The sequence below is a fragment of the Gadus chalcogrammus genome, chromosome 15 (genome assembly GCF_026213295.1).
Source record: "Gadus chalcogrammus isolate NIFS_2021 chromosome 15, NIFS_Gcha_1.0, whole genome shotgun sequence".
Taxonomy (NCBI): domain Eukaryota; kingdom Metazoa; phylum Chordata; class Actinopteri; order Gadiformes; family Gadidae; genus Gadus; species Gadus chalcogrammus.
Window position 1 is genome coordinate 13780592 of NC_079426.1, and position 13326 is coordinate 13793917.

A 13326-nucleotide genomic window follows, 5' to 3' on the forward strand; every position below is an offset into this window, starting at 1 on the left:
CCCAACCCACGGATATGGAAAAAGTGATTTGGATTCGTTGTTTACGACGCTGTACAGGCACCACATACCGGAATATCAATAGGCCTACTGTTCGCTTTAGGATTTGTTATTTTATTCTTTGTCTGTATATATCTTATTGTTTGTGGTTTTCAGTCCTAGACATCTTTGATTCGTCTGGATCAGTTTAATCGTTCAAGACTCAACTGCTAAACGTGAATATTCACATATCAACAAATCCGACACTTCCCTTTGAGATTGGTACGTGATGCCTCGTGATTTGCGGAGGGGGACAGGAGAGAGGGAGGGAGAGAGAAAGGGAGAATGAGAGGGAGATGACGGTGGAGAAATGTTCCACTATAAATCCACCCGTGTAGGAGCAGCCACGCTATAATCAGCATGTCCATCTTCGCCGTCGGGCCCCAATTACCTTGCAGATGCTTGAACAATGCTTCCCCCCACTCCCCATCTCTCTCTCCCCCATCTCTCCGTCAAGAATCTGTCCAACCATGCTTCCTGCAGGGAATCAGACATGATCGACAATATTTTCCTTCCCAAAAAAATATGCATCTGTTTTGCATGTGTGTTGTGGTGGTGGTGGTGGTGGTGGTGGTGGAGGAGGGGGTGACAACGTGCAGTTTTAAAGCCATTGTATCTCTGAGGCCTAAAAACTATACTAAACAAAACCAACCCAGTGGATCAGAGGGTGAGCATATTTATTTAGGCTATGTACAATACAGCTTCATCACATGGGCAATGTCCACAATGATGCAAGACATCACTGAAATGGACAAACACACAAATAGAAATAAAACAAATGCCACCATGACTCGCTGGAAGCAATGGCGTGAGAAGTCACTATAGTCAGTGAAAAATAGGGGGGGGGGGGGGGGGCGATGGCGATGTGGTTTCATTATTTTCAAAATAAGAGCACATTTCGCTTCAATAGCAGCGTCAAAAGCAGCGCTCATCCACAACACCACGCACAAAAAGACGGGGTACTACAAGGGTGAAGTTGTTCAAATGACAATAGCGAAACCAGGGTTAATTGGAGATACATCGACAAACAGCGCAGCCAGGAACTATTGAGAGAAGCACCATGACGTGCACACGGGGGGTTTGGGGGGAGGAGGAACAGGAAGTCGAACAACCCGCCCCCCCTCTCCCCCAAGTCCCTCGGCATGGTCAGTAAGTATTGCGTACGTTGCCGTAGCGACAAAGTGGACGGTCTTAAAAAGGAAACGACGAAGGTAGTTACGATTTGGTAGCAAGACTGTTGCGTGGAACATGTTTAGGGGAACGATGATATTTGGTTATGAAAGCTTCACTGAAACAGCAGACATGAACGGACATGATTTCTACAGAGTGGATGGGGGGAAGGCGCCAAGCAGCATTAGCAGAGGAAGAAGACGAAGACAAAGGAGCAGGGGATACATTCGTCCTGATATGACAACAACTCTTTAAGGTTGCTGGAGGTCCCACAATTAAATCCAAAACAACTTGAAGCGGTTCATAACCGGTTACAATAAATCCATCCATCCGTCCATTAATCCATCACGCACACACACACAACTCCGCAAACGGCGGGAGATGTTACGTTAGTCCATTTGTTCAGAAGTGATTATTACAAACTAAGTCAGTCAGTGATATATCTGCGCCACAGAAAGCAGGCTGGGTTTGAGACGCACACACCAACAACTGAATTATCCTATTGTTAACGATAATAATAATAAAGGACTAACTAATAAACGAGGCGTGGCAGGTGTTCCTCTAGGAACCAAGGAGCTCGGCACACACATGTGCTAAACGGCCCGGCCTACAACTGGGTGGCAACGGACCTGGCCGATGCGGACTAGCAGTGCTCCTCACTTAACAAACAAACTTATCTACTCCCTTAAAAAAATCTAATCTTACGCCTGTTCCACACATTGCTGTAAAGCCAACAAGCATTTTAAGGTGTCCTAGGAGCTAAAACGTCATCAAGAAAGTGCTCCGGATATTTAGGACCTTTTGGACAGACTCCCTGACACACGACGTGGTCGAGGCGGATTTCCTCCTCCATTGTTTTACTCTTGTGTTTTTACGTTTTCTAGACACTTATTCCAGATTTGCGATGAGCCAGGTGCTTCCAGGGTTTGGAGGTTTGACTAAATGCATCTACACGTATGATTTTGCCAATTAGCAGGTGGCAGGGCCATGCTCTAATGGTCTCTAAGGAGCTAGCTTAAAACACCCAAGCCGCTGCTATTTCATAATCACATCGACACTTTCTTTTTTTACTATATTCTGTTTTAACAAACATTTGTTAGCAATAGCGAATAATGTTGAACCACATGTAAATGTCCCATTTTCCATATGACGGAATGAAGAGGGTGATACAATTAGTCACTTTAAAACGTCCCTTTGAAAACCGAATTCAGTTGAAGAAAACGACCTAATTTGATAGTCCAGAATTAAGACATTACAATTCAGTGTAGGCCTACGTGTACTTTGATTTACTATGGAGGCTCGTAAAGTACGGTATGGTCCGACTTTAGATCCAAGTCAGAAGACCAACAGTATCCTGATCAGATTCGCTTCTCTCTTAACAAACATTATCCATTATGATGATGCTGATGGGCCTGGGAGGCTGGGCTAATCATTTACTTGCCTACTTCCATACCATTGTGATGGAAGGTGTAAGGCTACTCAACTAGTATAGCTAATTCCTCATCACTATCTCAGATTACCAAACGATATGATCAAATATTTGGGAAATTCATTTTCCCTTTACTGACGTCGTCAACCTATTGCACCTTTTAATAAAATACAAACCTTTATTAATCAATAATTCCTTTGTTTGTTCAATATTTATATATGTATAATGTATAAATATAAAATGACTACAGATGACGTGTCAATAATCAAGTTCAGCATAATAATCAATAACCACATTTTGATATAAAGCTAATTTAGCGGTTAAGCGGTTAATGAAGAGAGAAGTTATTAGTGATCAGAAGACTCCTAGTGTTCTGTTGACACACAGCGATGAGTTCTGAAGGAACTTGATCCACCATTAAGCCCACGAAAACAAAAGGAATGAAACCATTATCATTAGAAACACATATACCCCAATCCTTCAGGGTTTCCGTAGTTTATGTGAAATTGCAGCAGGCTGCCCAGAGAGATCAAGTGAGAAGAAGCATGAATCAAATGTTGAACCCTTCTCATCTTAATCAAGTATAGCTGAAATACCCCTAGAGTATCACTGAAACTCCCCTCAAAATTAAAGAGTCACCAACAAACAGGGACAGTGCAAGACAAACAGCCGGTCATTTCAACTGCTGCTTCTGATTCACAAAATGTGATGATGACCAGTCATTGTAATAACCTGCGATTCCATAAGGGACAGTTCTTTGACCAAACTGAATCTTAAACCGGGTCTAGGGGCCAGGAGCCCGGACTGCAGCCCACTGTCTCTTTCCTCTCTTTCTTCTTTAGTGGAGGGCCTCCACACAGATCTGCTCCTCGGTGATGTCGTCCAGCGGCGGAACTTCCACTGGGCTGCACATGTCACTGTCATAAATCTCCGCCGCTGTCAAAGACTCATCCTCCTCGCCTTTAGCCTTGAAGCCGTGCGGCTCCGACGGCGAGGTGCTCTCCACAGACTCCAGGTCCTCGATGCCGGCCCGGTAGTGGATCATCAGCAGGGTGAGCGCCTGCAGCCTCTCCCCGGACTTGGCCAGCGCTGCTTTTCGGCGGGCATCCGTGGCCTCGCGCTCCTCCGACAGCAGGGTGTTGTTGCGCTCCAGCTCCTGGTCGATCTCCTGCTGGAGCTTGTCCAGCATCAGCTCTAGCTTCTGGGACCGTTCGTCCGTGGGGAGTCCCCGGTAGAGGTCGCGTCCGATCTCCTTCACGGCGATGAACACGCTGTCGTCCAGGCCTCCCTCCCGGCGTGCCAGCTTTCCGCTGCAGATGCCTGCGCCGCCGGAGGGGTGCTTGGAGGGGCTTGCCCCGCTAGCGTATGTCTCCGTGTCACTGCTCTCGTTGTCAGAGGTGTTGGGGGTGTGTTTTGGGGAGGGCTCCACTGTGCCGGGCCCCATGTCGACCACTTGCTCTACCAAGCGCGTCTTTGGAACCTGCCGCAGGTTGAGCAGGCGGGAGCTGGTGTTGATGATGTGCCGCGTGATGCCACTGGTTGCTCGGTTAATGGTGGATTTGGCCTCTGGGTCTGCGCTGCGGCGGTCCGTTGCCGCCACGCAAAACGGATTCTCGGTCAGGCACTTGTCCTGGCATTTCTTGTGGCAGACGTAGGAACAGATCATGCACTGTGAGGCCGCCTTGGTCCACACCTTCTTCTTGCAGTACTCGCACCAGGTGGGGTTCTGGAACTGGGTGTCCTGGAAGTTGTGACGAACCTCGGCCATCTGCAGAGCGCCATATGCCATATCGTCACGCTGGGCCACGTGCACGTGTTCCCTCTCCCTGTCCTTAAGGTCCTCCTCCTGAAGGCTTCCCTCTTTCTCCCGTTCCACCATCCTCGCTGAATAGTCTGGCTCCCCTTCGGCCAGGTAGCAGAAGTTTAACGTGATGTCTCCGTAACAAAGCTTCTCGTTGAAGCCCTTGTGGGTGCTCAGGTTGCGTAGGGCTGTGCGGCTAACATTAGCCCTGGGCTCTGGTGCCACTAGCCTGAATGTGCTCTGGTACTCAGCCGATGCGGTGGCCATACATTCCAAGGCCACGCTTTCCAGTCGGAGGCTCACGTGGCCCAGGCAAAGGAGGCTGCCTAGCTTAAAAGGGTCTTTGCACCACAGTGCCACGTTAAGGTAACGATGGTTCCTCTCCACCTCCAAAACATGCGAGGCGTTGCTCCAGCGGCCTGACTTGTTGCGGAACATGGTCTCTGGGCATTCCCTAAAGGTGTTGTCTTCCAGGCTGTCTCGTATGCTGCAGGTGCTCTCTGAATGTTTGTCTTTCATTGAGTCAGGCCTGCTGCTACTGGGGGCAGCCGAAGGGGCAGAGAGTTCCTCGCAGGACTCTGCTTGCTTCATGGCTGGCTTCGGCTCCGTCGCCTTGACCTGGCTCTTCTCCGCAGAGGCCTTTTCACCGGGGGCTGTGTGGACGGGACTCTTCTCTGGGGACTTCTCTGACGTGGTGGTGCAGGGGTTGCTGGCAATAGAGAAGGTGGTGGTTGCAGTTGCTAAAGCAGAGCTGGTAGCTGGTGTCAGATCAGTAACCTCCAACAGGCTGGTTTCAGAGGAGGCCGTGGTCAACTTTATCTGTGGTCGAGGAGGCACCGGAGGCCGAGTGGGGGGCGGCGGGGGAGGAACCGTGGGCCGCTGGGGACCGGCATCCAATGAGTCCCCGCTGCTCTTGGGCAGCGAGGGCTTCGGTGGTTCTTTGGGCTGTGGCTTCAGAGGAGACTGGAGCCCCACCAGCAGGAGCTTGCGGTTTAGGATGGGTGAGATTGAGGCTAGGTTGGCCACGACCCTTTTGGGGCTTTGGTTTACTGTGAGTAGGGAGTCCTCCCTAGCGTCGGGGGGGTTGGCGCCACCAGGGCTGCTGGTCGGGCTCGGCTTGGAGTCCACCATCAACTCCTCAAACTCAGAGTCAATCTCCTTGCAGTCCACCATGTCTGGGACGGTGCTGATCGGGGCCGGATCTTCTTCGTATCCTGATGGCCCCTGGGGACCAATGAAGGCCGGGTCCTCCAGATGGCTCAGGCCCTCATGCAGGGGCCCCAGATTACCTAGTGGGTAGCTCTGATGGCGGACTGGTCTTTCATAGAGAACCTCAACCCTTTCTCCTGCTTGTTTCAGCAGTTTGGGCACTTGTACAGAGGATGTCACTTTCACACCTGGGGAGGAAGAGAGAGATTTGAGTTTCCAGCAACACAAACAACCATACAATGAAATAAGGTCAAGCTTATCGCTAAAGGGTTAACTAACTTTTACTAAAAAGGTCATATTTTCATATTTTTTTTCCATACAAAATATATTCTCATAATAACAATATTGAATGAATTGATATTTTACAGTTCGTCTGCAGTACTTGGCGTGTCATCTCAAAACTATGTAGCGATACATTCCATTCTTCTTACCCGTGCTCCTAGGCTATATTTCATTCCCTCTCTATTTCTACCCATTTTCCAGTCTCTCCTCATACTCTTAATACATTGTAATGTATCAAAGCTCCTCTCACGGCCTTAAAGCGCTTCACACGTGGCAAACACAATTATATAACAAAATAAAAAGGACAATATAACCATTCTTCACCTCCGATGGCGATGAGCCGGTCGCCCCGCTGCAGGTCGGCGAGCGCGGCGGGGGAGTTTGGCGTCACCGTCTCGATGCACACGTGCACGGCGTCGGCCTCGCTGGCAGGGACCTGGCGGAAAGTAATGCCAATGCTGATACACGTCCCCTTGAAGACCTCTGTCTGAGGACACACACACACACACACAGGGAGAGTCAGTGAGTCATTGTCAGCCTGTCTTTTACAGCAGGTTAAGTACAGTGCACATGGAGCACAGCAGCGTTCAAAAATATTTTAATTTCTGTCAGACGCTTTCTTCCATAGAGACTTTAGATCATCTTCAGTTATATTTGAGACAGACTTTAACGGGTGAACTGTGATAGTCCACGTTACCAAGGACTAGGTAGGGGGGAAGGCACCTGGCTGAAGGATGCTGCAGGTAGACTGAGCAAATAGGACTAGCCACTACACTTCCCTGATGTCTGTATATCAGTGTATGAAATGTAATGACGTACCGTTCAAGGAAAGATTAAACAATAGCCTATCAGCACCTTATTGTCTCTAAATCTGTGTTCACAGCAACCTAATATGGCCAGAAAAACCCTCCCAGGGTAAATATAACTAAATTAGACCGATGTGTGACGGCCGGAGGTGAGCATATATAGCCACACTGTGTGTTCCGACAACACAGAAGAACAATAAGGACTGATTTAGCAACAACAAGGGAGGTCTGCCACCAAAACCATTTTTCCATGACGAACTGGAGTCACGTATCACGCAACGCACGTGTAGGAAAATATCGGACCACCTTCAAAATAAAAAGCAGTGTAGCGGGTCACATGACCCCTTAGGTGACGATAATGTACGCTAGTTTCTACTTCATCACTGACAGGTTTATTAGTCACACTACAAGAGTATTGACTTATTTTCTTTCTTGACGTATAAATATAATAAATGCCATTTGTCGATTCACGCCTTCATCGATAGTTCGACACATCTTAGGGTAAAGTAAGGGCCTACATTCTGAAATCAACCAATAGGTTTGCAGTGCTGTGCAAAAAGGCAGAACGCTTTAACGTGTCTGTGATTTTGTGTGTTTTAAACATTATTACACTCGAGAAAAACACACAATATAATATAAGCATCAATATTTCCAAACAACTCTTCGCACTATTATCCCATTTCTGTCATTTCCATTGGTGAGCACTTCGGTCACATACTTTGGGTGGGTTGGTTATGGTTGTGTGTCATTTCAAATTTCATTGGTACTGGATCAATCTGATACCAGTATCAGCACCACGCCCCAAGACTATCTACACACTGAAGAAACCCAATTAAAAACCACGGCTAGAGAAGTCTGAGCCGGGATATTGAGGCAGAGGGAAAACCATCTCTGAGACGAAAGTGATGATAGATAAGAGACAGAGAGTCAGAGACAGACAGAATGAGAGACAGACAGATACAGAGAGACATGGAGACAGAGACACACACAAAAGGAGAGACACAAAGATAATGTGTGAGAGGAGGAGCAATGAAAAGAAGAAAAGGCGTTTCTGGTCTGAAGAATCAAGATCCTTGCAGACCAAGCTTGAGATTACGCACGCAGACTAAGATGAACGACTGCAATTTCCTCCAGTGCCATTTTGGTGTGTGTGGGGGGGGGGGGGGGGGGAGTGATGGAGTTATGGCTCAGCAGTGAATACGCAGATGATGAGCAGCAGAAGGGCGCCTTGAAGGATGGGCTCTGACCTTCTGATGAGAGTAAGAGAGGTTGGAGGGATCTCAGAGGGACAAAAAGATAAAAGTGGCGCAAGAGACCAAATTCCACAAATGGCAAAATTGGCATCATTATATTATGTTGTATTTTATCAAATATTTGAAAAGACTGCATAGTATTCTATTCACTATGTGAACCCCCCCCCCCCCCCCCCTCAAATAGCCAAAAGAAAGTGTGTGTGAGAAAAAAGAGGGAAGTTGTAGAGGGAAAGGACGAATCCTGTCACACCCGTAAAATGGGAGCTCAGAGCAACAATTACACCCACTAGAGGACAATTACAGTGGAGTGTGTTTGCGGAGGGGGACAGACAGAGATAGACAGGTCCCCCTCTAAAGCCTGTCTGTCTGAGGATGTCGTCTTTAAACCACCTCATAATGGAGGGGTATGTTTAATAATCACAGGGTTGATCATTTTAATGGTTTGTTTTACTGGATGGTTGTGGCCTTCAACCACGTTGTGTAACTGATATCTCTAATATGTTATGTTATGATTAGTAAGCATCTAGTCCTCCCTATTCATATGTGGTCACCACTAGTACATTTTAATGCCTTCATTTTAAAATGCATAATAAAAAATAAAGAATATGGCTGTTTTTCAAGATGGTTTATTTGTGATATTCACAACAATTGAAGAAAGAGCAATTTAATGCTTGAGTCTCAGGCTCCCTTCAACAAAGTAATAATATAAAAGAAGTCGTAACACACACCAGCCTGACCAGTGGTGACTCATTGGGACACCCGAAGTTGAACTGTGCGTTTGTGTATTGGTGTGTAATGAGTGACAGCCAGAAACCATAGAGGGGGTGATGACAGCAGATGTGTGTGAGTACGTGTGTTAACGCGTGCGTGTGTACGTGTGAGAAAGAGAGATAGTGCTTGTCAGCAGGTGTGTGTGTGTGTGTGAGAGAGGGACGGTGTCTGCTCGTGTCCGTGTCCATGTGTGCTTGTGTCTGTGTGTGCTTATGTCTGTGTGTCTGTGTGTGTGCACCTGGAGTGTGGTCTCTAAATGTCTCACTACCCACGCTGGCCGTGTGATTAGCATATGAGAGAGCGATCGCATTTGTTCTTCTGATGTGCAAATAGAGGGCTTGTCCCCTTACCTATGCATAACACACACACACACAAACACACACTGCGCGGACACACACACTGTAGGAAAAAACACGGCGCACATACAGATACACACGAACAAACAAAAGTAGAGGAAAAAAAAGGTGTATTCAAGCCAACTCACGCACACACCAGACACAGACAAACACACTCTGCAGCAGGTGTGCATTAAAGAGCGCAGATCTCACAGATCTTCCAGAGCAGCTCTCTTTCTCTCTCCAGGGTTTCAGTTTGTTCCTAATTTTAGTAAAATACGCCATCATAAGCCATCTTTCACCACTTCATTCATTGTTAAATACACATATGATTCCTGTAATGCATCCAGAGATGGCAGAACAGATTGAATCACGCTCGTTACAACTCATCCAAGAGCTACGTGACAAACCGCACCCACACACACACACACCCAAACACACACGCACACACTTCCATTCTCTCTCCATCCCAGCTGATTGCCCTCCCCCTCCCTCCCTCAATGAGCCGGTTGTACTCTTTAATGGCGGTGCTTCATCGTGTTGCCGTGGCGAGGGCCCCTAACGTGGTTACCATCGAGCAGGAGACGCATGGCGGCCCGGCAGTGGCTCAGCATCCGGGAGCGCGAGGCTAACACCACACTGCGTAGCAACTACCAATCGGATGAGAGGACAGAGGTTGGGGGGTGGGGGGGGGGCTTTGATCTTCGCGAGGGAGCAGAGAGCAAGATGAAAGGTTAATGTGTTCCAATGGCTGCCCCCCCCCCCACACACACACACACACACACTTCCACCCCATTGCTCCGACCTCAACCGCAAGATAGTTCCCCCCCCCCCAGACACACACACACACACACACACACACACCAAGAAGCATCAGGAAATATTTACAAATGATAGAGAGATAATAACTAAATATAGAGTGAACACGGAGAAACTAGGAACAGCTCCAACATGAATTGCTGTGCAAAGGAGGGGACGAACAAGAAGTTTAAAAGTTGTGACAGTGTGTGATTTGCGGACTCGTGGATGGAGTGAGAGTTCCACAGTGTGCAGAGCAGATCAGCTAAATGCCCAGAAACACCCTGGCCCCAGTAGAAACACCTCTTCAGTAAACACCTGAACACCCTGGCCCCAGTAGAAACACCTCTTCAGTAAACACCTGAACACCCTGGCCCCAGTAGAAACACCTCTTCAGTAAACACCTGAACACCCTGGCCCCAGTAGAAACACCTCTTCAGTAAACACCTGAACACCCTGGCCCCAGTAGAAACACCTCTTCAAACACCTGAACACCCTGGCCCCAGTAGAAACACCTCTTCAGTAAACACCTGAACACCCTGGCCCCAGTAGAAACACCTCTTCAGTAAACACCTGAACACCCTGGCCCCAGTAGAAACACCTCTTCAGTAAACACCTGAACACCCTGGCCCCAGTAGAAACACCTCTTCAGTAAACACCTGAACACCCTGGCCCCAGTAGAAACACCTCTTCAGTAAACACCTGAACACAGTCGGGAGGAGGGAGCTGCTCCTCTGGCTGCAGGGAGGCGAGTCCTGCCTTAGCTGGCTGCAGCTAGCTCACCTCAGGGCCTGAGAGGAGAAGGAAAAGTAGAAGGAAGAGGAGGGGAGAGAGACAGAAGAGCAGAGGGGGAGAGAGGGCGAGAGAGGAGGAGGAGGAGAAGAGGGGTAGAGAGAGCGAGGGGGAGGGGGAGGAGCAGAGGGGAGAGAGGTTGAGAGAGGAGGAGGAGCAGAGGGCGAGAGAGGGAAACAGAGGAGGAGGAGAGAGGGCGAGAGGGGAGGAGGAGCAGAGGGGGAGAGAGGGAAACAGAGGAGGAGGAGAGAGGGCGAGAGGGGAGGAGGAGCAGAGGGGGAGAGAGGGCGAGAGGGGAGGAGGATGAGGAGGAGCAGAGGGCGAGAGAGGGCGAGAGAGGAGGAGGAGGATGAGGAGGAGCAGAGGGCGAGAGAGGGCGAGAGAGGAGGAGGATGAGGAGGAGCAGAGGGGGAGAGAGGGCGAGAGAGGAGGAGGAGGATGAGGAGGAGCAGAGGGCGAGAGAGGGCGAGAGAGGAGGAGGAGGAGGATCCAAAGAGGGGAAGAGGAGAACGAAGAATAAGAGAAGGTGGCGGAGAAGAAGAGAGAGAAGGAAGAAGAATAAGAGGAGGAGGAGAGGAGAGGGGAGGATGAAGCTGATAGGGTGAGGTCTTGGACGTAGGACTGAGCTCTAGTTCGGCCGGAGTCATGGCCAGACGCTCCACTGGACGGAGGAGAAAATCCTTTCCCTCCGTCACCGCGCAGGCCGGTAATCTAATCTAATAGCACATGTCAGATCCATTTGTGTATGGTTATAGGGTAGCAGTCCCCCACAGGCAACACACGGCCCCAATCGCTGCCACATTCAATTAGAGACACCAGTGCCTCTGCTGCTGGGAGGAGGAGGAGTGGGAGAGGGAGGAGAGAAGCGAGGAGGAGGGAGAGGAAGGAGAATCATCACGGTGTGATCAACAGTGGATGTACGCGCACACACACACGCACACACACACACCTTCTCCCTTCTCTCCCCCGCCGGCTCTGGATAAACGGTAACCTTTAATGACACGTACTGTAATCCCTTTTAATCCAACGTTTTCAAATACTTTGGTTACTTTCAATGTAAGGATTCGACATACTATTGATTATTCTTTATGAGTGCGTGTGCTTGCGTCTTTGTGTGTGTCAATATATTTACACACGCAGCTCTAGCCCACTTGTAACTATCCCTGGTCAAACATGAGGCAAGTCATCCATTGTTTTAATGGAGCCTGAGGGCCAATAGAACAGAAACTGTGGCTGAGCAGATGGTGGCCTCAGCGCTCAGAAAGAGGTTAAGGGAGGGGTTTAAAAGCTCTCCCTCTCTTCCTGGAACACATGAACCCCTATCCTATGGGTTCACCGGCCAAAGTGTTTTTAATGAGCAATTCGTCATTAGGTGTGTAAAATGTCACCGATCATGGCAAATGCCCATCGGTCAACAGAACCCAATGTGATTATATAATCAATGTATGTTCCGTTTAGTTAGCCATTTATCGATGAATCGCAACCTGTTGCATTTAAAAGAAAATGGGCACAGCTTATGGAATACACATTGCGAAATGTCGTTTTTTACATTAGTTGTCACTTTAAGATGCGGACTGCATCAGTACAGCAGGCGTGTTGACCGTGTTTGGACCCTTAGTTTTATTTGTTTCACTCTTCAGTCTTCATAGTGTGTATTATTTACCTTCCAGCCCATGTTTTACCTCCCACTTGTAGAAGACAGCAATATCTCTCTTCGTCGTCCCAGAGATCAAATATGATCAAAGGCGTGATTGAATGAACCTCTGTGCCTCGAATAATTCTCCAATTTATTTTAAACAAAGCTCACGGTGTCTCCAACTGTGTGTGTGTGTGTGTGTGTCTGTGTGTGTGTGTGTGTGTGTGTGGCTTCGTTGTGATTATAGATTTCAAGTTGTGCTTTCATCCTGAGGGACTGGCTTTCAAAAGCAGTAAAAAAAAAAAAAAAAGGGAGTTGTTATGGAGACGATGCCGGCAGTAGAGCGCTGGACACAAAAGCTAGTTTGCAAAATTTGCACTTAAATATGTGTAGAAACCACACAACGCCCGTGCACAGTCCCATTCGTGTGAGGCTTTCTTTCCTCTGTTTTCCTTGGAAAGCATACGCTCCGTTATCGGCACCGTGACGCCCTCCTCACGTTCTCGTGAAGCAAGGGCAGGAAAAAATAGAAGGAAATGAAAGACGACATTGGGGAACACAAACACAGGATGTTCTGAAGGAGAGCAGGAAACCATTTTCCTTATCTAGTTGGCATTTCAACCTGGCGAGGTCCTTAGCGGGTTGTCCATCAAGTTGGTGTTTGAGCCTAGCTTGCTAGCACCTTAGCGGCTTGTCCATCAAGTTGGTGTTTCAACTGGCTAGCTATCTCTTTGGCGGATTGTCCATAATGTAATTAACAGTTTCAAGTCTTCTGCACTTATTACGGTTTCTTACTACTCGCTGAAATTGATATCCAATCACGCCTACAATAGGGATCCCTATAATGTGATCCTTATCGTGGGTCACTTCATATCGGAGTGAGGGATTGGGAATAATGCACGTCATTGAGTCCTATTGGATCTCAATGTGAGGCAATGTACAAAAAGAATCAACAAGGCACTGTTCCGCCAACCCATCAAAGGAAACCTCTGCAGTCCAGAATCCCTG

The 13326-nt window shown here is 48.3% G+C and overlaps 1 protein-coding gene across 1 annotated transcript in view; it reads right to left on the bottom strand.

Annotated features, from left to right (window-relative positions):
- Positions 1-680: 680 nt before the first annotated feature.
- LOC130404390 (PDZ domain-containing protein 8-like) overlaps positions 681-13326 on the bottom strand; it is a 33555-nt gene continuing 20909 nt past the window's right edge. The window contains exons 4-5 of the mRNA XM_056609094.1: positions 6252-6414; positions 681-5833 (exon numbers count right to left, since the gene is read on the bottom strand). Of these exons, the coding sequence (XP_056465069.1) occupies positions 3474-5833; positions 6252-6414 (2523 nt within the window). The 3' untranslated portion in view covers positions 681-3473. The remainder of the gene's footprint in view (positions 5834-6251; positions 6415-13326) is intronic.